This window comes from Onychostruthus taczanowskii, unplaced genomic scaffold, assembly GCF_017590055.1.
Source record: "Onychostruthus taczanowskii isolate IOZ18803 unplaced genomic scaffold, ASM1759005v1 scaffold24, whole genome shotgun sequence".
NCBI lineage: Eukaryota > Metazoa > Chordata > Aves > Passeriformes > Passeridae > Onychostruthus > Onychostruthus taczanowskii.
In genome coordinates this window covers 8,804,253-8,829,444 of record NW_024499684.1, presented here as the reverse complement: position 1 = coordinate 8,829,444, position 25,192 = coordinate 8,804,253, and the positions used below count along the sequence as shown (strand labels likewise).

The window sequence follows — 25,192 nt, the reverse complement described above, 5'->3', positions numbered from 1 at the left end:
TTGCATTTCACCAGCAGTGGGGCTTCTCCAGCAGGCAATAGGGGGGGTTTGCCTTTGCTCTTGGCCTGAGTCACATGCCTCACAGCCAAATGAAGAGTTGCACTGCTGTCTCTGTTACTTCCAGTCTCAAGCACTCATCTGCCTGTGGTTCTTTGCTAAATAGACAAAGCTGCTCCCAGCAAACTGAGATGCCCCTCCACAGCTTTGAGTTCCCATGCAACCATACCTGGGAGCTCTGGCAATGCCCAGAGCCATCACCTCTGGGAGCAGCATTCCCAGCACACCATTCTGGATTTGAGAATGTAGGGGAAGACTGCTCAGAGTCTGGCTCTGATGCTCCTCCTCCCTCCAGTAAGATTCTGCCAAGACTACACAGTGCAATAATTGTCTACATTTATTTCATTTGTAATATAGCAGAAAAAAAAAAGGTACAGACACTTTCCAGACACAGGAAAACCAGAGTATTTTTCAGGGCTAGCTTCTAAGACATAAAACAACAAGGAGAGATTTTCACTGAATTTGAGCTAAAAATGAGAACCATAAAGCTGCACAAATCCTAGCACACTACCAAACCTGTGTCTGTGCCTCAAATCTCTAATGCTGAGCAACCTAGCGCAGAACTGCACAGAGCTTGTATGGATGGGGTTTCATGGTGCTCCCAAAGATAATGTCTGTGTTGATTTCCTTAACTCCTTCTGGTACAGTGAACTTGAATTTCTGCAGCAGGCTGCAGAACATGATGAAAAGCTCCATCTTGGCCAATGCCTCTCCCAGACAAACACGGTGACCTGTAAGGGGTGAATGGAAAGAGAAGTCAGTCCCCACCAAGGTCTGTAACCAGCACCTGTTTTCCAGTTTTCACAGGAGCATTGCTCACTAAGGAACAAAGAGCTTTGCTGAATTTCCTTTCAGATTGAACTGGACATACAACTGAGATGTCTGCAATTCATCATTGCAGGATCTCCCCAGATTAGATAGAAAAGATACCAGAGATGCTTCTCAGAAGTTTCATTCTTGCTTCCTAATCTATAGGACTCCCTAGTTTTATGAAAGGGATTTCAGTCTTTTGATTGCAAATAAAAAAAAGAAACCTTTAGGTTCCCTCACGGCTTCTGCTTACTACAAACTGACTTATCTTCCCTAATAACAGCGAAAAATCAGAAGACAGAGGACATTCTACACCTGATGAAACATTTTCCTACATAATGGTTTCAGTGAAAACAACTTGCTAAAGAAAAATCTCTTCCCAATTTATCAATTAACTCTGTCCAGGATATAATTCCCAGAAACAGACAGTGACAAACTCTGAAATGGCAGTGGTCAGGCAATTCAATTTGGACGTGAGAAATCAATTCCTCTTCTGCTCAATTTAGACCAGAAACTTGAGCCTGACATTTTCACAGCTCAGCTAACAGCTCTGACAACCAGGCTATTCCCTCCTGGCATGACCCGTCAAGAGGTTTTGTTTGTTTAAACTTCTGTAAACTCACACACTGGTGAAAGAGTGATCCCAGAAACCCCACAGGAAAGACATAGACTTCTGGGTGTATTTGATCCAGCTTCTGGATCTCCCATTCATCTCTCTGCACTAATGAATATTGAATTATTTACACAAAATAAATCAGCTCCAGCACAGCAGCCTGCCACACAATATCCACTGTAATGGCATAACCCAGCAAATACAGAGGAGGACCAAGGGCAACAGGGTTAGGACTCAAGTTCCTAAGTGATTGGGAATTCTGGGACCTTACTCATTACTCTGGGACCTTCTCTGCATTTTCACAAAAAATCTAAGATCAAGTGTTTATACAATTGCCAAACAACTTATTTTTGCAGTCAAACATTTTTCTGGGCTGGAAAAAACATGTGCTCCTGCAGTTTGGGGTTACACTCCTCTTGGGCCTTCTCGACAATGAAAATAACACAGTTTCATCTAACCCACACGCCTGGGCTCAGTTCTCAGTGCACTCACCTGCTGAGAAGGCCAAAAAGGCCTCTCGGGTCACAAAATTTCCACCCTTGTCCAAGAAATGGCCGGGGTTGAACTGGTGAGGTGTCTCCCAATAGTCAGGGTCAAAAAGAGCTGAGTCTACATTTGCCATGATTAGAGTGCCCTGAAAGGAAGAGGCAGCTGGCACAGTTCTGTCTCTCACACATCAAGAATAAAAGGACACAGATTCCAGCTATAATTCTGCACACAGAAAGGCAGCAGAAATTAAAGATTACATAATTATGGGAAAAACAATAATCTCAAGGGTTCTGAGGGGGTTTTTGTCAAAAAAAAAAAAAAAAAAGGAAGAAAAGAAACTTCAGTGTTTTGGGTTCAGAGAGTTCCCTGCTGTATTCCATGTCTTTTTTTCCTGTTTGTCTGTTAGCAAATGCCACAGAATGTGTGGTCTGCAGGTCTTTAGTACCATATCCTAAATCTAGCAAAATGATCTTCTTGTCCTGAGCTGGAGGGGAAAGGGTTTAATGGCAAACCTTTACTTGTGGCCAAAGATCCCACTGGAATAGAAGGGATATCTGTACCTTTGGAACACGATACCCCAAAACAGTGGTATCCTTCACAGCTTCTCTGGGAAGTGTGATTAAAACAATGCTGCTGAAGCGGAGGATCTCATGAACCACAGCATTTGTGTACGGCAGCTTCTTCCGATCCTCATAGCAGATGGGATGGGAGGGACTCAGAACAGCATCCAGCTCCTTCTGGACTTTGTCTAAAAAATATTCAAATATCCATTATAGATGTAAGAACACTGTTTTGGATGAAACAGCTTTTCTTTCCTTTTTGGAGTATAGTAGTGATAGAAAAAAATACAATATATAAATAATTTATGCTCACCATATCCTAAAGTGTAAATACATTTGTATAAATGTATCTATGTAATGCATTTATATTAACATAAATGTATATATTAGTGCAATCATACATTTATACAAATGCATTTGTATAAATGTATGATTTCTATAAATCATAACCAGCTAGTTGTGATTTTACTGCACTCATAGGTTTTTATGTTCAGACCCTCTTTCCACAAGCCCAGCAGATTTATGGAACATTATATTTAAAGGAGGGGGAGAAAACTAAGTATAACAGTTATTAAGACATCAATTCAATTAAGCTGTTGATTTTACTCTAGGTAAATACAGACTCACAGTACACTAATGAGGGTGTTGCAAGCAAGCCATCACATCAAGCTGACACATGTAATGCTGAGAACTGAAACAGGATAATATTAAACCATCATCAAGTATTAATCTCTATGGGCTGCTATCTAAGCTTTACTAACTAGCACACCTTATACAGTCTCAGATGGTTTGGGGTCAGATGTCATACTTAAAACTTAGGCTAGTAAGCTATGAGGAATTTTTTTCTTTATAATTTATCAGAATTTGAAGTGCAGGTGTGTGCACAGGGCTCTGTTCTTCTAGCATGAAAAGAATTTCTAGCCCTCAGCCTGAGAGTCAAGAACATGTACTTGGCATAGTAATTCATCACCTCTGAAAACCCTCTACCAAATCAACCAAAAATTCTGAAACTAGTGCACAACTGTGCTCTTGTCCAGAATTTCTGGATCATCTTTTTGTCTTCCCATTATTGTCTTCCTTGTCTGTTTAACATTCCCATGCATTAGAATAAATATATCTATTTTACAGAAATTTGACTGATGTCTCAGTTAATTAACTTAAATAATATAACCTTATTACACATTCTGGATGCCAGAAAAGCATCACTTTGCCCTAACCCAAACTCTTATTTCACCTTGTGTGTTTTCAGACTGTATCTTCCATTATATGCTTACAGTGCTGAAACAGTCTGACAAAAAATCAACAGAACCCAATACAGTATCAGAAGCTAAAGATCCCTGAAATTATTTTGAAATCTCTGTCTGAAAAATTTTTACTACATTGGCTTATTAAAAGCAAAACTCAAAAAATATCTTTCAAGTAAGTTTGATCTTAAAAAACCTTGATCTTAGCAAAAAAAAAAAAAAAAAAAAAAAAAAAAAAAAAAAAAAAAAAAAACAAACCAAAAAATTGCTCTACTTGAATCATATCCATGTTTGTGTGTGCTACTCACCTTGGATGTCAGGGTAAACCAACATATAGAGCAGAGCCCAGCGTAGAGTGGTGGCTGTGGTCTCTGAGCCACCCAGGAAAAGGTCAAAAACAGACTGCACCATGTTGTCTTCATCAAATGTAGAATTGGGGACATTTTTAGTCTAAAAGTGTCAGTGAGAAAGGTAAAATGGAGTATAGCTGTGTAAGAGCACTGAAACAGACAGTGACCACTGTATCTAAAGGAACAAGATTTTTAGAGGACAAAGAAAATACAGATTCTTGAGCAGAACACAGATAGAAGACTTTACTCAAATGAGAACAGTGGTATTGTTAAATTACAGGTGCTGTTGAATGTGTCAGGTGTATAAGTCCTGTTATGCTACCTTGTAAAGTGGCATGTTGACTTCTGTTAACTTCCACAGCAGAAAAACACATTTCTAGGTAGTTTTATCCCACCCATGCCACTTTCAGCACATTTGCTGATTTCAGCAATTTATCTAATATATAATGTTATCCTTTTAAAGATTTATGCTTTTTTTCAGAGCAGAGACTGACAACAATTTAAGATTGTCATGATACTCATACAGCACTACTAAGCACAAAAATAATACAAGGCAAGAATGAGAATTCAGCAGCCATCTAAATACCTGCACCTTTTCAAGGTCCTCCCTACTGCCCAGCCCTCACTAAGGATTCCAAAATATAACAAACCAATGTAAGTAATTTGTACTTCTAGAACAAGTTATTGAGCTAACTATTCCAAGTTCATATTTAGAGTTTGGCAGCAGAGTTTTTAAGCTGTGCTTGCAGAGCTCTGCAGTAATGTTATGTTGTTGTGGACAGACAACAGCAGGGAAGGGGCAGAGAACCCATTATGGCTGGATCTGTGTCATGCACAGCATTAATCACTCACTTTCTCTATCTGCTTCAGGTAAAAGTCAATGAAATCTTCTGGTTCATCTATTCTGCCTTTTTCCCTGTGGCTTTTGATTTCCTGCCTCACAAAGGAGCGAACAAAATCCCGGGAAAATCTTGCTTTATGTAGAGGTCCTGGGAGGTGCTCTGCAAACCACGGGAACATTTCACACATCTGGGGAGCAAAAATTCAGCACAGAGGCAGTTAGTGACATTGTAGAGAAGGCTTGTGATAGAGATAGAGCATTTCTGGTGCTAAACTGCTGAATTAATTTCTCTGAGAAAACTCCTGTGGCATCAAAATAAATGTTTAGTACATAAACACACATTAAAATCACAAATTAGGGACAGTACAGTTTCCACCCTAGACTTTTCCCATCCTTACTGTATAATTCCGTTTGTATTTGCCCTTTGTAATTCACCAACAAAATAATCTACTTTTACAGTTAGATGTATCAATATTAATAAATCTAATGTTAATAAACATTTATGTCCATCACCTTAGCACAGGGAAAAAAAAAACAAACTTCCCCCCCCCCCCCCCCCCAAAAAAAAACCTAAAAGAACCCAACATTCTCCTTTATTCTCACACAGAGTATCATCTTTTCACCTTAACAATACTGGTATTTCCATTGCAGAAAAGGTCATTATCCCAAGCATATTACCTTTGCTAAGACATTCTAATAAAGATTATTAATACAATATTCATAATTGAATCATGTCAAACCCAAAGCATTGCAGGTCCAGTTCATATTCACAGTGAGAATATTTATCAGTATTCAATAATGCAATACTTTAATAATATACATAGTGATATAATTATATTGCAATAAATAATGAGCCAAATGATCAAATAAGTTGCATGTTAGTAATATTCTAATAAGTGATACATAATCTCATAAGTAATATTCTCACATAATAAAAGTGGCTGTTCCCAAAAGCCACTATATGATTGAAGGCTTCAATCAGCTGGCGGAATGTTTTATCCTCCAGAGAGAAACGATGTCCAAAAACCACAGCACAAATCACATTGGAGACAGCATGGACAATGGGGAAGGAAGGGTCCACAGCTTCTCCTGCAGACAGAGAAAAACATCCATCTCCAAAGCACTTCCTTCTCCTCCTTTGCTATTTGTGAGAACAAGATTACAGTGACATTTTGTAATAGATGTCCTCTATGATATCTATACTGTTTATTTATACACAGAAACACCCACTATTCACTAGGAAATGTAAAAAAAGCTAAACCTCACTCAAAAATGAAGCCATGAAGCCACTCCTGGCCTTTTTTTTTAATTTGTTTTCATTTTTGCTTTCTTTTTTTTCTTTTTTAATCTCAATCTTGGTGTTGATCCCAAAATACAAACTGCTGAGGTCCAACTGTACAAAAATCTCAAGGCTTCTGAGGGTTTTTTGTCAAACAATAAATAAGCAAAGAAACTTCATTATTTTGGGTTCGGGAATTTCCCTGCTGTATTCCTTCATGTTTATTTTTCCAGTCTGTTAGAAAACACCACAGAATATGTGGTCTGTAGTTCTTTAGCACCTTATCCTTAATCTGCAAATCTAAGGTGTGCTCCAAATCCATTCTATTCTGTACCAAAAGTGGTCTTTACCCTTATAGTCAAGCAGTCTGTATTGTGTCTGCTCCCAAGCACTGTGTCAATGCCATACCCTCCTTGTCTCTGAAGAACTCCACCAGGTAACGGGCCTCGGTTTGTATCCCACGCTCCATTCCTTTATTCCCCATTCCCAGTTTCCGGAGAGTTCCGATTCCAAAATGTCTCTGTTGTTTCCAGATGAGACCATTTGAGACCAAGATACCTTTAGGCATCAAGAATTAGTTTTACGTCATAATAACGTTCATACAATTGTAGATGATAAACACAGTAAGAGTCGTCTTCTCATCACGCTGTTGCTCAAAGAGGAGGGACATATCAGGGCAGTGTTCTTTGAATTGAATGTTGTTAGAGGCTGAGAAAATGCCTTGGTTAAGATATTACCATCCCTGCAAAAAAAACCCACTTGGACCTCTGGACTCACACACCTGCCTTCCAAACCTAGTCCTATTTCATGACGTGTCTGCCTCTGGTCTTTGAGGGATCCTGTTCTACCAGGATCTGTATACCAAATACCAGGTTCTCATCCTGGAAAGGTCCCTTCTGGAAAGACAACGAAGCCAGGGCAAGAACCACCCAGACAAAATGAGAAGAAAAAATAGGCTTTAGCCAATCTGCAAACAGCTTCTTAAGATCAAGAGTTCCTGTGGGGCAGAAAGGAATCCCAGGCTGCTCTGCTTGAGTCTGTGTTCTAGCAGAGACCACCCAGCAGAAACCATTTAATCTGCTTGGTGGGGAAATTCCCTCCACAAGTCTAGGCTGCAATTCCTCCTGGGAAAGCCAGCTCACTCCCTGAGACAGCTGCTTCACCAGAGACTGGGATAACTGTCCCTTATTCCTTCTGCTGTCCTGGGAGCCAGGGAGAGGCAGGTGGTATTTGTGCTGCAGTCACAAATTTGCAGCTGAGCTGCAGCTGTTGGTTAAAGCCATCCCTGCTACAAATTATGAGTTTTAGGGCATGTGTCACAACCCAGCTACTTTTCTCCACAGCACCCCGATAAAAAGTGGCAATACAGATCCTTCCAAAGAGACTGAAATGGCCCCAGACTTAACAATCTCTGTACCTTAAAGTGATTTTTCTCTACTTACATTAGCGAGCATTACAAATTAAAGCTTTCTGGACTGCAGTTCACATTAAACAAGTCCTGACTGAGGGTAAGGCATCTTCTGTACATTCTCTGGATAAGAGGCTGATGGAAACAAGTTCAATTATTTCTGTTTTAAACATATCACTCTCTTTATTCTCTCTCCACTGTGATTCAGCAATGTTTGTGATAGCACAGTACAATGCTTTGAACACTCTAGCTAATAAATTTAAAGCTCCACTGACCTTCCTGTGACTTTGTACTTCGGAACAAGACCAGATCAAAGTTCTGTATATGCTTTCTTTACAGCTGCCTTTGCTGTAAACAAACAACTGGGAGCATAAAGATTTACTTTAGTCTCAGCTTGCAAAGGAAGCTGCAGGCTCAGGATTATTTCAAATCAGGACACGCAGACAACAGCAAGAATGTTGCCCATGCTGCTCTGATAAGATTCTGAAATGTATGTGTGACAGTGGGATTTGGAGACCACTTGGGATGATGCTTCACAATGATATGATTCACCTTCAGCAGACAGAAAAAGTCAGTGGGGAACTAAGGGTTTTTCAGTAAGAAAAGCACAGGAGGAAACAAAGAAAGTCAAGGGTGAAGTCCTTCCACAAACATGAACATCTTACCCTTTCCATCTGCCATTTTGTTGAAAATGTAGGTCTGCAGTCGCCCTGAAACATCCTCCGAGTTGTTGGTGAGACCATTCTTCACAGCTTGGAACCCATAGAGCACCACCATAGGTCTGTGACCCATCCACAGGGTGCAGATGTTGCCATAGGTTTTTGCCAGCTGCAGGTAAGATCAGTGCCCAAAAAATCCCCACAGGAGAAACATTAAAGAAAATGCACACACGATGCCTGCTGTCTTCAGCACAACATTGCTCAGGGGTTCAGGAGGAGAAAAGGGACAGTGCTGTGTTTTGTGGTGGGGGTGCTTTCTGCAGGAAGGGTCTGGGCTCTCTCTGAGAACACACCACCCACAGAAATGAGAGCAATGAAAGAATAAATGGTCCTTTTCTAGAACTTGGCCTGGGTTACCTTTGTGATATCAACCATAGGGCAAATGCCCTTGAGTGTTTATGGATCAGTACAAAGTTTTCTGTGAAATTTCACCTGCCCATTCTTGGTTACATTTTTCAATTCCATATTTCATTTACTCATTCAGCAACCAGAATTTCTTGAAATTATGAATTCCAAGTGTAACTCCCCTTCTAGAGTTCTAAGTACTGCAGATTTCACATTTCAATGGCAAGAACTCTTCCCATCTTATATACTTATATATATTCCCATCTTAATACTGTCAGCTGAGGCACCTAATAAGCATAGATCCCATCTCTGGGTACTGAGGGCTCTCAGGCAATGCTGTGGGTATTCTGCAAGGACAAAGTCCCTGTTGCTAGACCAAGAACCAGTACAGATCTGTCCTCTCACAGTCATTAACATGTACCCATCAGAAAACTTTAGCATCATGCTCTTTTAAGCTCCCTTCAGCTGCAGCCAGGTACCCTCTGACCTGCAATAAGGAAAGGCAGCAATTTGAAAAATATATTAACACACTGGGTTTTCTTGTGATGTTTTTGCTCATTTGGAGGATGTTGAAAACTGAAAGAATCTATATTAACAGGCTTAGCATGGACCTAATTCTTCCCATTGATTATTTCCTTTCACCATCATTTATGTCTTTAGTTTATCTGCAAAGAGCACATCCCAGACTGGACTTCAGAGAAACAATGGATGAAAGGATTTGGCTACATATGTGATACAATCTTGTTTTCATCCCATGACAGCAGAAGATATTCTGGTGCACTTTTCACACCCTCTGAATTCAAGACACCTAGTTTAAAATTATTTTCAATATATGCCTATGATAGGAAATTTGAGAATCACTTTTTTCTTCCAAGGCCAAAGATTCTCTTAACAACAGAAGTTTTTTCTGAGGCAAAATTACTATGTTCAGTTCTGTTTAAGCTGCACACATATATGAAGGAGACTTTCATGTGAAATTATTAGGTTTTCATATTAATTAGACTGTTTGCAGGGTTTTTACCTTTACTTGTTTAGGCACTTCACTGCCACAAATCACCCTGTGCAGGGTTCTCTCTGTTACCACATCAGCCTATCAACAACCATCACCATTTTTTCCAGGTTTTGCCTCAATAGCTCTTTAGTTCACATCTGCAACTACATACCTTTTTCAGGCTCCCGTGATCAGCTCTAAAATTTATCCACCAGACACTTCCAATGATGGGAAATGGTGTTGGTCCAGGAGGAAATCCACGGCTCTTCCATTGCAAATGCAGGAACTGTGCACTCAGAAGAAACAAAACCAGGCATATGAGAATTACACTTATCATCATTTCACACTTCCAAACTCCTATTATAAAATTGCTACAAATCTGTCTGTTTAAATTGTTCTTCTGAAATCTTCACTGGCACATTGAAGATTTCTGAATTTTCACCTCCCTTCTTTCCTACCACTCTTTCTGATCCAAGAAAATGAGAATTATTTCCATTCTTGAGTGTTATTTAATACATTACTATGCTGCAATATGCTAATAGATGCCATTATTTTAAGATCCAGCAGAGGCTAGGTCAGAGAAGGTGGGAACCTCAGCCAGAAATGTCCCTTTGAGCAATCAGTTTGAGGAACGTGTCACTCAAAATACTGACTACATGCACACCAAGAACTCAGGTACAAAGCTGCAGCTGTCAGATGAGGGCAGGAATACTCATAGGTAGCCTTCTTGGGGCAGAGGTAAAAGGAAGCAACTAGTAGCCTTGTACAACAGTGGGTGGAGTTGCTGACTTGGGAACCAAGAGCAATGAAGTGTTGTAATTTGAGTTTTCACAGTAAACAATACAGATGAACTGCAAAAAGCACAGTGAAGAATCAAACATAACTAGTGCTATTGGCAAAAAGTGTAACAGACCTCTCATTAAACTCCATTTTGGGGCTGAGTTCTTGCCCCCTGTGAGGATTTATGAATTTGTTTCTGCCTTATCTAAGTAGCAGAAGCCCTGCTCAGCTGTATTAATCCCAGGGCCTGTAATTCTTTATTTTTAATTCACAGCACCTGAAGCAGCACGTGCAAGGACCTCCTCAACACAAAAAAAAAAAAAAAAAATCCCTACAAAAAGGAGCAGTTCTTAGAAGATTTCTAGAGCACAGCTAGTGGAATAGGGTCTTTGGGATGCTGGAACCAAGCTGCCTTATGAAGAACAGCAGACCTTATAGGGATGGGGCTGTGCAGTGCTCCCCAAAGGAATACCTTTAATTCCATCAGACAAGGTGAATCTAAACTCCTGCAAAAGGCTGCAGAAGACAAAGAACTCCACGTGTGCTGTTTGCCCAAAAATATAATAGCCCTGCAGAAAGAACACAAGAAGGCAATTACTGACCTTAATTGCTGTTTCCACCCCTGCTGTCTTGCCTGTGCTTTCTCTGAGGCTGTTGCTCCTCTCACAGCAGAAATGTCCCTGCAGGCTGTCACTCTGTCTCAAGATTTGCTGTCTAAAAAAACTCAACTCATCCTCACAACTCCACTTGCATAATCCACTGGTGTCACTTACCAGCTGGCAGAAAGGACATCAGGCATCTTTTGAAAGCTCTTTTCAGGTTTTATTCAACTCCTCCAAGTTCTTCAGTAGCATTCAAGGCACCTATATCAACTACTGTTGACAAGAACAAGAACACTTCCCTGGAAAAAAAAATCCTTCCTTACACAGTAGCTAATCTGGGTTGGATTCCAGAAATTTCTTCCAATGCTCAGGAGTCAGTTGCAATATATATCAAATACATTTGCAATAACCATACTGTCCTCCAGCAAAGAAAGGGTTGGTCCTAGGCCCCTGTCGCTGGCAAATTCATCTGAACAAATCTTAGCTTAAATTTTCTGTTCTATCCACAGCTTCTGACATTCCAAGTGCAGCATCTGGGCTAATAGATACTGCTCTGGAAAATTGTCAAAAAGAATGCTGAGGCTGCAAATACTCAAACATTAGGAAATGCCAGAAGGAAAACTCTATACAACATTAATTATTTCTTCCTGACACTTCAGTGAGAAAATGGTATGTGCTATGGTTAATTTATTAAATTCTTGTCTCTGCTCAGCTCTCCTGCAGCTGACTGCAGAGCACTGCCTAGATTACACAGCACTTCACAAACCAGGGAGCCTGAAAGGGCACCAGGCCCTGGTAGCTCCCACACCATCAGACACACAGCACCACAGCACTGGTGCAAGGTCTGCATTGCTTTCACCTGAATAACACTGCATTACAACACCAAAACAGGCAAAACTGACCGACCTAACAGCTCAAATAACAGCAATGGGAAAACAAAAAGAAGAATGTTTACAGCAGTTGCTTTCCTTCCTAATAGCTAGAGCTCATGCTTTTTCTAGCTCTGTTCTCACTGCATGCCAGTGATGCCAAAAAGTTGGTAAATGTCTATAAGATTAGATATACTAACTGGTTTTATTTTGAGATGACTATGTATTACTAGCAGGAAAAGAAAGTGATGGATGCTACAATTCATTGTTATGCAGAATGATAGAATTTAAATTAACTCTATCGCTGTGCATGAATTGCAGGACTTAAATGCAGAAATTAAGGACTGAAATAAAAATAAATTAATTGTGAGATCAAGCAGGTAGAGGCAGGTGTTTACAGAGAAGATTTCTGCAAGTTGTTTTGGGGAAAATCAATTTTCCTGGTTCCAATATCTTCATTATATGTGAATAGCACCTCTCCATGCAAGACTTACTCATTATTATCTGACACATACTGTCACAAGAGCTCCTTGGCAGAGAAGGAAGATGTCTAGACAGCTCAGAAAACCCTTTCTCTAATGAAGGTTTTAGAGCAGAGGAGTAGGAAGAAAATACAGGGAAAGAACAGAACAGAAATAATCGTACATGCCATCTACAACTTGACTTTCATTAGTCAACCTTCAAGCTCTTTCAAAAAGTGAACATCAGGGTTGATTAGGCCCAGAGAGATAAAGCAAGTTCATGGGATCACAGACAAGCTATGAACAAATCTAGGAACAGAATTTGAAGTTCAAGTCCCATTCCAGTACTTTGTCTATGCAAACTAAAAAGCTCATCAATCTTCAAGTCCCAACAACACAGATGACAGCAGGAGGCAAAAACCTGCATACTTTATTTATAATGTTTGTCAGCAAAATTCTCTTTTTCAGAACTGAACAGAGAATGGGAATTTCTTTTGCTGACATTTCCCAGTCTTGTGTTGACTCCAGCTGGGCTGTAAGCCACATTCTCCCTCTCAATGTTTGCCCGGATTCAGAGCGTCAGTGTAACTCTCCTCCCTCAAAGAAATTCTGATGCCCCCATCCAATTAACAGCTCCTGTTATGAAGCTCTTGAATGATCAGGGAGTGCAGGGGAGGAAGAGACAGCTAAGTTGAGAAAACCAAATTAGTGTCTCCACTGGAAAGTGGGCGGGGGGAAAGAACAACAGCAAAAAACAAACCCACAAGCAAATCCCAAAACCAGCTGAGCAATACCTGTGCTGCTTAGCTTGAGGCCAGGCCAGGCAGCAAGAGCACCAGGCTGTGTTTTTTAATACATCTGTCCCTGCAACAGACAAAAAACAAGCCCTGGTTTTCTGTCAGAGCAGATGACACGCTCTGGGCAGAGGTGTGCCAGGAACCCTCTCCACCCCCAGTACACATATTCATCCTTTGCTTCACACCATCCTAAAGATGATCTTCTCTTCTTCCCACTCCTGTGGCCTGAATCCTGCATTACAAAAGCAAATTTCCTCATCTGCTCAACACAATCCAACTTTATGTCTGTCATCTTAAGTGGAGATGCAGGTCTTGCAATAGTATCTGTATCAGAGGAGATTGAGCAAGATTTATGTGAACAGCTACTACTCACATGTACTGAAGATCTAAAAACACACAGTATTGGAACAGCTTCCTTGCTTTTTCTCTCCTTGTGAACTTCAGCCCAAGCTTTTGTGAAATAACTTTGCCTCAGTGTATTTCAGTTTGCCCACAGCTCTCACCTAGCAGCAGGAAAACACACAGTGTTCAAAGGGTCAGGCTCAGACAAACGCTCTTTCTGGGCACCAGACCCACTCAGCTGGACCCACATTTCTCTCACATGAAGCCCTTTTCTTCCTTTTTGTTTTCTTTTCTTAAGTTGCATCATAATCAACTTTTTGTTTTCTTTTCTTAAGTTGCATCTAAGTTATTAATAGGAAACTTCATGGCTTAAATCATCTTAATTCTGGCAATTTTAAGTGTATAAATCATGCCCTCACTGATGGGCATGAGAGCATCAAGAGATTTCAGAGGTCTTCAACTGTTGCAAAGCTTGCAAACTTAACAAGTGACTCCGTGCACAAACAAGAAATAGAATAGCACTCACTTCATTTTAACCAGGCAGGACCAACTGGATGAATTGGGAAGAAATAAAACAAATGAAGAAAGGAAGTTCTGATGCAACAGCAGCAAGTGAAGTTAGTTTCATCAAGTAACTCATTTTAAAATCTCAAATAGCAGCAAAATCTGAAAAAATGGGTGGATAAATAAATGCTCAATAGCATAACTCAGTAACACTGCAATTTTTGATATACATATGGAACTGTCAGAATTGGCTGGAAAAATCATTAAAGTTATTGAATTTCAAATTGCTTCCCTCCATTTTTTGTTGATTTAACTCTTCAGCTGTAAGATTCATAGAACTATTCTGCTGGAAATTTTCCTGCTTCCACTTCTATGCCTAAAACACCTAAACAAACAGATAACAGAGGCACACAGGCATGGTCCTTGGCTTCTGATGGTTGCTCCACTTCCACACTTCTTGCAAATGCATCTGCACATGCAGCACACAAAAGGAGAAGTGCTGCATGGAACTGCCCAGAGAAGTCAAGAGGTGGCTGCTCAGGAAGGTAAGGCAAGAAAATGCTGCAAAGTCACTGCTGCCCTGTGAAACTGCCCCTGTGTTTCCTGGTGGAACCTTAAATTAGTACAATCCACCACAGAAAAAAAAGACCAATTGTCATCTCGCAATTTTTCAAGACTGAATCATGCAAGATTGTATTCACCACATTTTCTTTTACTAACCCCCACACGCAAAAAAATGAGCTCATTAGAAAACTAACTGAAATGAGTGTCTATGTGTGTAACTCTCAGTTTCTTGAAACTTAATTCAGTTCTTAAGAAGCCCATGGATAGCATTCAAACTTTATATTTCAGGATCATAACATTGATTGATTCCAATCAATAACCTTGATTTCGCAGAAATTTTTGAGCTGAAAAGTGCACACTGAAAAATCAGCAAGCCTGCGCAGAGAAGTTATGATAAAATTTTGGAACAGACAATTTGTACAGTTGTATGGCTTTCCTTAATCTCCTATTTAGTCTTGAAGATAACATTAGCTAAATTCTTGAACAAAATGTTGAAAAATACTGTGGATTTGTTGAGAAAGTATGAAAAATAAGTCTCAAGTTAAAGTTTACTATGCATTGGTACAAACCTCTCTGGTAAACTTGTTGGATCCACAAATCAGTAAGGATTAAAAGTTCTGCCCATTTCTTCCGTTCATTTGTTCTTTTCCACAGATCTAATAGAACCTGTGCATGGTTTCATCTGCAAAATTTTAACCAGAACATTTTAAAACTCAGCATAAAATTAATTTTTTAAAAAAAGTTAGAAAACCTCATATAATCTGATGGATAGAAAAATAATCTCTCACTAGGGTTCACATAATATCTTAACCTAGGATATGATAAAAGGGCAAATAAGTTTTCAAATTATTAAATTACCTTTTTATTTTCTTATTAAAGACAACAATTGAGCTCTATGCTGTATATATTCATTCTTTTACACCTCAGATATTGTGTAGATGCTTCTTCTTCTCTGAAGTAACCACACAATAATTGTAGTATTTCAGAATGACATTAACTAATGCATTTCAATGTTTAGCTACATGAAACTGCCTGAGGTGTTATCACTATGCAGGACTCTTGAAAACCTCAGATAACTATTCAATAATTGGCACTTTGACCCACTATCAAGACTAAGAAGGAAATAAAACTTAAGTGAAAAAAGAGACAGGCCACAATTCCAGATCATAAAAAAAGAGTGGGTGTGGCTTGGCTAACCACAAAGGATCACACAGTTTGGTTTTCTAGGGACTCCAGCTTGGGAAAACTGTAGATTGCCAGAGAGAGATGGCTACAGGAGGCATATCCTTAGAAAGAGTTTGGATTCAGTAGCAGAAACATCTCAACAAATCCAAATTTTCAGAAAAAGTCATAGAAAAAAAAAAAAAAAAACGCCAAAACCCAGTGAGAAGTTAAAATTTTGATAGAATGCTGGGGATTACTGAGATTTTCATAGCTCTAGTAGTGTGTCTCCTGATTTTGCAGTTCCTCAAGCTGCAATGGATACGTACCCAGCTTCCTCCAGGACCAGCTCCTCTCCCCATCATCGGAAATTTGTGGCTGCTGGACTTCAAACTGCGCCGAGAAACTCTCAGTAAGGTATTTATTTATCTCTGTGGCTGCAAATCAGTCTGAATCTATTTTAACTTAAATTGTGCTTTGCATAGGAACAGCCTAAAATGCTATTTTTTTAAACCTCAAGTTTGATTAGCCAGTTTTGAAGACTCTGAGGACCCTGCAGTATTAAAAAGATTTCTGAGTAATAAACATCACCTTTAATCCTTGCTATTTTCTCTCTCTTTTGGTTACATTCTCACAAGCACTGTCATAGAATGGTATTTCATTGGCAATTTCACTCTGTGTTATATCCAGCCCTGAAAGCCACTTCTAGCAGAGCTTTCCTTTCCTGACACCTATGTCACTGGAACATCTCCATTAGAAGACCAAACACGTACCCTAAACAGACACTTTTTAAACTTGTTTTTACAGCAAAAAGATTTCTTATCTGCCATAAACAGGTTACTGCTAAAACAAACAGGGAAATCTGACTGCTATTATGTTTACAACAAAACCAATCAAAACTAAGTAAGGAATCTGCTTCCCACTATTAGAAGGAAAAATATAAGCATGATGTGAGGAATGACAACAGAGGAAAATAAGAAAAATCCCGTGGAAGCTATAGCAAAGAAAGCAAGAACATTTCTTTGCTTTCTTTGTAAGCTAGAGACAAGAAAATACCATCATTTTGTTCCATTAATAAAATAAAGAGAAAAGCTCTGGGATTTTGCCTGTAACAACCTGTTCTTTGATTCATAGCTAACAAAGTAACCTGCTGGTTTTCTTTCTGTAAAATTTACAGAGGTGTTCTTCTGAGAGATGTCCTTAGCATCTATTCCATAAAGAACAATTACCCTTCTGTTCCCAAAGTACACTAATAACAGAAAGATAATGGTTTTTTTTCTAAAACCTGAAATTCAATTTCATGCCAACAAATGAGTTTAGTTACAACTACAGAAAACTCTTAAATAAATTGATATTTTAGTGCATGCTTTCCCTGGTTTATAGTTACAAATTTCCTGTTTTCAACTCTTCAGTTAACCAACCTCTATGGAAACATCTACACACTGTGGATGGGACAGACACCTCTGGTTGTGCTGAATGGATACAAAGCAGTAAAAGACGGCATTGTCACCCACTCAGAAGAAGTTTCTGGAAGACCTCTCACCCCTTTCTACAGGGATATGATGGGTGAGAAAGGTACAAAGTGTTACACAAGAATGAGCTAGAACAAGGTGTAAAGAAGGAAGATGTTTTCTTGCGCACACACATCAGCTACTGCTGTACCAGGGCATAACTGGGCTCTCACTGCAAAGATGTTTCATGCAGTGCTAAGCACGTTAAGGAAAAGCCAAAAATTCATAGTCTTATAAAGCACATCACTCAGTCTTTTTCCTTCCCAATAAATCCAAAGGAATACTTGCCTGGAGAAGCTGCCCTTCAATTGTATCATTTCTAAACCAGGAGACTGCTCATGTAGAAGATATCTACAGACAAAGCTGTTCAGACCTCACACCAAAACCCACTCAGCTTCCAAGGACACATTTAGGAGCAGCAGGGTGTCTAAAATCCTCAGAGGCAAAAATTCAGCTTCTAAAATCTAAAATCAGTGTATCTTGTTAGTGAAATACCACCTCATCTAAAGCAAAATTTGCCTGTTGCAGTGAAAGGATTTCCCCTCCCAACAATGAACTAAATGTTTGTGCATTTTTCAGGTATTTTCCTGACAAATGGCCACACCTGGAAGCAGCAGAGACGTTTTGGCATGACAATTATAAGAACTCTGTCACTTGGTAAGAACAATTTGGAGCATCAAATTCAAAGAGAGGCCTGTCACCTTGTGGATATCTTCGCAAATACAAAAGGTAAATTCACTAGAAGAACAACACTTATAGCTTTTCCTGAAATATCAGAGCTGGTAAAAGTTTCACAGTACATTTTTACAAGTGATAAAGATATTGTCGATATTAGTAGAACTTTCACTGGCTTCTTAACTGCATTCTTTGCAAAAAATGTTTTGTCTGCACAGCGGGCAATTAAAATTGTTTGTTTTTAAATAAAGAGAGTTTAAAAATGTTTATTATCAGCACAGCTGGTAATTGTTCTTACACTCAAGGAGTACAGAAAAACCTCCTTAAAGTACACAATGTATGACCTGCTGGAAGTCATTCTAGGACAGCAGGCTTTCAGGATTTGGCAGAGAAAGAACCCCAAAACAAGGAATGTGTCATTCAGTTATCCAAGAAAATCTTCTTTTCAAGGTTTGGATGAAATAGAAACCAATAGAATTTTAGCAAGCTGCCAAAATAAAGCAATTAAATATAAATATTCTGAGCAGCCAAATCCCGAGCGGGCAATTAAAATTCTTTGTTTTTAAATAAAGAGAGTTAAAAAAATGTTTATTATCAGCACAGCTGGTAATTATTCTTACACTCAAGGAGTACAGAAAAACCTCCTTAAAGTACACAATGTATGACCTGCTGGAAGTCATTCTAGGACAGCAGGCTTTCAGGATTTGGCAGAGAAAGAACCCCAAAACAAGGAATGTGTCATTCAGTTATCCAAGAAAATCTTCTTTTCAAGGTTTGGATGAAATAGAAACCAATAGAATTTTAGCAAGCTGCCAAAATAAAGCAATTAAATATAAATATTCTGAGCAGCCAAATCCCTCACCCACATCTTGTTCCATGTGAAAACACAGAGAGGTTGCCTGAGGTCTCTCTCCAACTCTCATTGGACAAGGCCCATCTCTTTTCTGAGAGCAACATTCACACATCTTTAAAATGTAGGAGATGAAAAAAATCTACCTCAAGTCCCTGTACAGCCCAAAGCTTTACCTTCCATGCAATCCCTTCTTAATTCTAAACTCAGTAAATGTATTTACTCTTTCCAAGAACAACCAAGAGCACTGGACTGAAGTCAGTGATGTATTTTCCATAGAGGCATACTTCAAAGGTTGTCCTTGCCATTGAAATGTGTATTTAACTTATATTTTTCTGGATTTAATTCTTTTCAATGGGAGATGTATTCCACTATATTATATGAGCTTTGCCTTCTCAGTCTGTGGAAAAAAAAAATACATCTATGGTTGCATTGTTAAGCTGATACTTGAAAACCAAAAAGAGATAAGTCATTTCAACAGAACAAAGAAATGAAAACTCAAGAATTTTTTTTGGTTTTTTTTTGTTGGGGGTTTGGGTTTTTTTTTGTTTTTTTTTTTTGGAAAGGGAAGGGGGGTTAGTCATTTCAACAGAACTAAGAAATGAAAACTCAAGATTTTTTTTTTCTGGGTTTTTTTGTTTGGTTTTTTTTTTTTTTTTTGGAAGAGGGATGAGGATTGTTTGTTTTGGTTTTTAACCGCAAAACTTAAATATCTACCTCCATATCTGAAGTCATATCCTCCAATTAATTGCTTGTGTTTCCACACAACCCCAACCACTAGTCAAAGAAGGGAAGAGACTTGGTCTTCTCAAAACTGATTACCACTATATTTATAAGAGTAAAGAGCAGATTGAAAATTAAGATTCCGTGCACTTACAATTCAAGCAGTTAATATGTACTAAAGTAGGCTTCACTTACGTGAAACTTTTCTAAAAATAGGCTGATCCCTTGTTGTTTTTACCATTTAAAAAAAGTCTTCCTCATTTTTCTTGCTGTAGCCTATTCAGAAGTTCTCACAGCATCTCCCATATTCACAGGCAAACCTTTTGACCCCCACACTTCCATCGTCCATGCAATTGCAAATATCATTTGTGCTGTTGTTTTTGGTCATTGTTTCTCCAGCGAGGATGAATCTTTCAGCAAACTCATCAAAGCTATTTATTCTGTGATCTACTTTCAAGGTACTATCTGGGGCAGGGTAAGAGCCTACTTTTTTTGTTCCTTAAGGTGCATTTTACAAGTCAAAAGAAATTAAAAGTCAGAGACAATTATTCACAAACATTTTCATTTCCAAATATACCATTGTTCTACAAGCCACAGTGAAGTAATAAATCAATACATACTTGGTATATGTAATTATTGGCTTCTAATTCTTCTTTATGTCTGTAAATCACATCCTAAAATTAAAATTCTAGACCATCGCTGCTTTTCACAGACTTCCAATGAGCAATTATTTGCAGAATACTGTGTATTTAAAATTCTTAGTTCTTAAAATGAAAGCAGCTTCTAAAATTTCACCTTCATTTAGTCTTGTAAATCTAAAAAGGCAGTTAATAAGAACCAAATCTTAAAATTGCTGCTCTTTTGAAAAGAAATCTTGTTTCAATTCATATTACCATCAAGATCTCAGTTATTCTGCACTTTCTACAGAAAGATACAAGTTACAACTTCATCACACCAAGAAGAATATTTTTTAAGTTCTTGAAACCCTAGCTATTGTTTAATTTGTGCAGATTTTGGCACACTGGCATTGCAAAAGACGATCAGGTTCTTCATAAAGGGATGCCTAAAAAACCCAAAAAATTACAGCAAAAAATTCAAGGTTGAGAAAAATCTGTTTGTGAGTCAGATTCAGCACTCAATTACTCATGCATTTTCAGAACCCCTGTTACATTATTAAGTATTGATCCAAAAAGTAAAATATAATCATGTTCCCAGTATTTCACCTCTCTTACTTGTGTCTGTTGCCTCTCATCCCAATTAGGTTGCCCATGTATTGTGGTGACTTGACAATAATCAGGAAATCAGAGCTGGGATCTGACCCTCTTTGTTTAACTCCACAGCTGTACGATGCTTTCCCATGGCTCATGCACCATCTCCCAGGGCCTCATCAGGAGGTGTTTGCATGCAACGACTTCATGCACAGATTAGTCATGGAGGAGGTTCAGGCTCATGAGAGACAGAACACAGGTGATCCACAGGACCTCATTGACTTCTACCTGGCTCAAATAACAAAAGTAAGCATCTGTTTATCACACTCTCCCTTCCTTGGCTTCAATGCCTATTACAAACACTTGCTGTTCCAATAAGTGACAAAGGATTTTTACATGCACACTCTATTTGTGCAGCACTGAAGGTGTTTGATTTGATGGGCTGAATACTGTTATCATCAAACAATGACAGTTTCTATGTGACTGGTGAAATATCTGAAATCTCTATTTCATAGTCTTCTTGTGAATATGCCCTACAGACCAAGGATGACCCTACTTCTACATTCAATAAAGAAAATATGGTTCAGACTGTGGTTGATCTTTTGCTGGGAGGGACAGAAACAACAAGCACCACCCTTCTTTGGGCACTGCTCTACATGGTACAATACCCAGAAATACAAGGTGAGCAAATGCACTACCAGAGAGAGCTGCATTCAACACCACAATGAACATCATTAGTGTAAGTATTAGCTCAATCACTTGTAAGACACCAAAAACACCTCAGCTGTGCACATGAATGGTGGTATATCAGCAACTGAGATCAAGAAAATGGAAGGTCAATAAATGAAACAAACAGGTGCTTCCCCATCTGGTTCACCAGCAACACTAGCAGAAATTAGCAGTAGCCACAGTTTTACCTCACTAGAAGGGGTTGGCGAGACAGAATAACAAGTTAAAGACATTTCATATGCAACGTAGTCTCCTCCTAACCTTCTAAGCAGAAAAGTTTTAAAATATGCCTGATCTGATACATATTTATAAACAATGGAAATTATACCTGTCATTTCAAATTTTAATCCATTTTTTGAAACACAGAATTGTACTATCCTCATCACCAAGTAGGTGTCTTAAATGAGACATCATCCTGTGATTCAGGGAGATGCACTTCCTTGATCAACAGAAACCTACACAGCAGTCAAACCACATGCCAACGCATCTCACAGCAACATAAATTCTTTTATTTCCTCAGACAGAACATTCTCACACAAAAATCCGCTGGAAACAAAGGAGGGAAGGAGGGGGAGTGCAGAATGGGAAATGAGAGTATTTTCATGTGTCTGCAGAAAAGGTTCAGAGAGAGATAGAGGCTGTTCTGGAAGCCTCCCACGTCATCAGCTATGAGGACCGTAAGAAGCTGCCCTACACAAACGCTGTGATCCACGAGGCTTTGCGCTACAGCAACGTCACCTCTGTCGGGGTCCCTCGACAGTGCCTGAGGAGCACAACTCTGCTGGGGTTTCACATCAAAAAGGTACAGAGGATACCCCCCCTGTTTCTTACCTCTTTGAGGTGTTAATATTTGCCATTTATATGGCACAGAGAGAAGGAAAATCTACAGAAAATCAGATCTCTGCTGCTTCCTGCAGGGCACGCTTGTGCTGCCAAATCTGCACTCTGTGGTGTATGACACTGAGCACTGGGCAACCCCTTGGAAGTTCAACCCAGATCATTTCCTAGATTTGGATGGCAACTTTGTGAACAAAGAGGCATTCTTACCTTTCTCAGCAGGTAACACCCTGACCTTGAATATTCCTGCTTACTCTGTTTTGCAGCAAGATTAAAAATACTATTTCTAAGATCTAAAATATTAAAAATATACATTTATAAAAATATATTTGACTAGATTGACTATTTGACAGATTTAAAGTCAGGTCTTTTACTGTAAGAGCCACAAATATTGTGCATTTTGTATTTTTCATATATTCAAACAGAGGATAAGTATGGCTGGGAGACACAATGCTCCTTGGCACAATGCCAATGTTCCTTGGCATATGCAGGGTTCCTACCATAAGGAAGCTTCTTATCTCCTAATGTGTTAAATCAAGGTAATTCTCTGTTAAATGCATGTAATTCTCCTAAGTCAGGAAATCTATTTATTTTCACCTTACAAAAAGGAAGGCCAGTGACAAAAGAAACATGATTTTTCAAAACATACAGAGAAAATCTGTGAAGTAGGAAACCAAACCTCAGTCTCCCAAATCCTACATTAATAGTCTAGCACCAAGTTTTCACGTATCTGTAGAAAACTAGCAAAATCCAGTAGATTTTGTAGGTTTTCAGTAGAATACTATTAGGCAACTAAAAAAAAATGAACTTTTCAAAAGCATATTCCAATGTGCAACTTAACTAACTTACAGTGCAAAATGCAGGGATTCAAAGATATGGAGGGGGAAAAAAGAGGGTGGAAATAATCTACCAGTTTCTCCAACAAACTGATTATGAAAAACAGCAGCACAAAAGAGGAAAGTGGTATCATTACTAAAAATTCACAATAAAACCACTGGGAAACAGCTGAGGGGGTTTTTTTGTGTTACTGTGACATTATACTACTACACATTTCTTGTAGAGAAATAGCAAAGAGCATACTGAGCAACACATGGTCAGGTTAAATGCAGTAAACCCAGATTTTTTTTTTTAATTGCCTATATTGTCTGTAAATCCTAAAATAATCTTTGCAAAACAGGTACTTATCTTACCTTCTTCACTCACCAAATGGCTATGAATTGAGACAACTAATTTGGGCTCCCATTTCAACTGTGACATAGGACTATTTCTTTAACTTGTTCTGGTTGTTTTCTGTTTATGTAATCTGAGTATTTATATATCCTGAATACCTATCTTTGGGGTTTTAGCCTGGAATATATGGATATCCTGAAATATTCTGTGTAAACAACATGCCAAAATGAGTCACTGAGTCTATACATCACTGCACATTTCACTCCCTTACCTCTGACAGTGTTAGGGCTACAAGGACCCAATATACCCTTCTGAATTTCTGTTAAAGAAATACTGATTAGAGCCTTCTCCTTGGCTTCAGAACTGCATCCCACAATGCTCCAGCCCTCCCTTCTTAACAACAAAATAGCTCTGAAATATACGAATCTTTTTAAAATTGGGGTTAGCTAAGAAGCAATTCATGGTTCTCACAAAAAGAATTAACAATGGAAAGGGAGAATTGTGTACATGCTCCAGGGGTGAAAAAAGATTAAACAAACCCAATCAAAACACCAAATCAAACACTTGACAGAGGTGCACAGTTTCTCAGTTAAATGTTTCCCCACCCTCCTCTTAAAGCATCTTCTGTCCTTACAGGAGTAAATAGGAGATAATTATCTTACATTAACAGAATTTATGGAACTCAGTAGAATTTTGTACAAAATTCTTTTACAGAATTTAACTTTACTCAACCAACTCTTTTGATTTTCCTCTGCAGGGCACCGTGTATGTTTGGGGGAACGGATGGCACGAGTTGAACTGTTCATCTTCTTTACCAATCTCCTTCGGGCATTTACATTCCAGCTCCCTGAGGGGGTGAAGGAAATCAATCTGGAGTACATTTTGGGTGCAATACTGCAGCCACATCCATATAAACTCTGTGCTATTCCACGCTAGTCTGCAACACACTAAAATGCTGAGAGCTTCAACCTGTTAGTAAGCGCAGATCCTTTAAAAACACGCTTCACTATCTCAATTCTCATCTACTGAACTTTCTGAAATGAAAGTCTACTTGCAAAACTCACACAATTGAGTCTGAGGTATACACAAACACACAGTATTTCCAAATAAATGTATTTTCACACTCACAGTAGCATTGAATTAGCTGTAGGATGCTAGAGAAATGGCCTGTATCAAGTAATTTCCTGCATGTGTGCTCTGTCAGGTATCACATCTTAAAATGGGACAACTGTTCATTTAGGATGCTTGAGTAAAATCTTCAGTAAGCTGTTCCTCTTCTGAGTACACAGGTCTCTTCTTAGCTCTTCTTGCAGGAGGTAACAGAGCATACACACACTCAGTGTTGATTCCTTTGCCTTTCACTCTCCCACAAAGCATTATATAGTGTAGCATAAACTTCACTCACACAAAAATGATTGTAGTAGGGGGCCTCTCATAACCACAGCCCATTTAAAAAATCCTTACATCTTTTTTTTACTTCCTCAGTATCCAATTTGTATTTCACCACAAGTAGGGTCCATGCACTTTCACAAACGTTTCCTTCTGTTTAGAAACACTGTTGTATGATCCAATAATTTCCTATTTGAAGAGAAAGGAACAGCTTTTCAAGAAATTAAGAAAATAAACGAAAATGTCAACAGTTGTTTTAGTAGGTACAGCAGGGATTTATTACTCACAGTGTTTTCTTTTGTTCTTTTTCCACA

The 25,192-nt window shown here is 38.9% G+C and overlaps 2 protein-coding genes across 3 annotated transcripts; one reads left to right on the top strand and one right to left on the bottom strand.

Annotated features, from left to right (window-relative positions):
* Positions 1 to 487: 487 nt before the first annotated feature.
* On the bottom strand, positions 488 to 10,046 carry LOC121336551 (cytochrome P450 2J6-like). Of its 2 annotated transcripts, none has more exons than XM_041405849.1 (9): positions 9,879 to 10,046; positions 8,317 to 8,479; positions 6,652 to 6,801; positions 5,893 to 6,053; positions 4,976 to 5,152; positions 4,082 to 4,223; positions 2,530 to 2,717; positions 1,973 to 2,114; positions 488 to 788 (listed from the first exon to the last, which is right to left on the bottom strand). In XM_041405849.1, exons 1-9 carry the CDS (start codon positions 10,044 to 10,046, stop codon positions 610 to 612), a joined length of 1,470 nt encoding a protein of 489 aa, XP_041261783.1. In that variant the 3' UTR covers positions 488 to 609. The 2 variants fall into 2 exon arrangements, with proteins under 2 accessions (XP_041261783.1, XP_041261784.1); XM_041405850.1 differs by having other exon boundaries at positions 5,893 to 6,050; positions 9,879 to 10,043.
* Positions 10,047 to 16,032: 5,986 nt separating this feature from the next.
* On the top strand, positions 16,033 to 24,425 carry LOC121336563 (cytochrome P450 2J2-like). Its single transcript, XM_041405868.1, has 9 exons — positions 16,033 to 16,203; positions 17,199 to 17,361; positions 17,877 to 18,026; positions 19,860 to 20,020; positions 20,886 to 21,059; positions 21,293 to 21,434; positions 22,097 to 22,284; positions 22,400 to 22,541; positions 24,247 to 24,425. Exons 1-9 carry the CDS (start codon positions 16,033 to 16,035, stop codon positions 24,423 to 24,425), a joined length of 1,470 nt encoding a protein of 489 aa, XP_041261802.1.
* The last annotated feature ends 767 nt before the right edge of the window (positions 24,426 to 25,192 follow it).

What these genes read in the sequence shown, in the direction of transcription:
- LOC121336551 (XM_041405849.1), bottom strand. Translation starts at nt 10,046, where the DNA reads ATGATGATAAGTGTAATTCTCATATGCCTGGTTTTGTTTCTTCTGAGT. An exon ending in ATCACGGGAGCCTGAAAAAG is followed by an intron (nt 8,480 to 9,878) that starts GTATGTAGTTGC and finishes TCTTACCTGCAG; the next exon opens with CTGGCAAAAACCTATGGCAA. An exon ending in TGGGGTATCGTGTTCCAAAG is followed by an intron (nt 2,115 to 2,529) that starts GTACAGATATCC and finishes TCTTCCTTTCAG; the next exon opens with GGCACTCTAATCATGGCAAA.
- LOC121336563 (XM_041405868.1), top strand. Translation starts at nt 16,033, where the DNA reads ATGCTGGGGATTACTGAGATTTTCATAGCTCTAGTAGTGTGTCTCCTG. An exon ending in TATCTTCGCAAATACAAAAG is followed by an intron (nt 18,027 to 19,859) that starts GTAAATTCACTA and finishes CCATATTCACAG; the next exon opens with GCAAACCTTTTGACCCCCAC. An exon ending in ATTCTTACCTTTCTCAGCAG is followed by an intron (nt 22,542 to 24,246) that starts GTAACACCCTGA and finishes TTTCCTCTGCAG; the next exon opens with GGCACCGTGTATGTTTGGGG.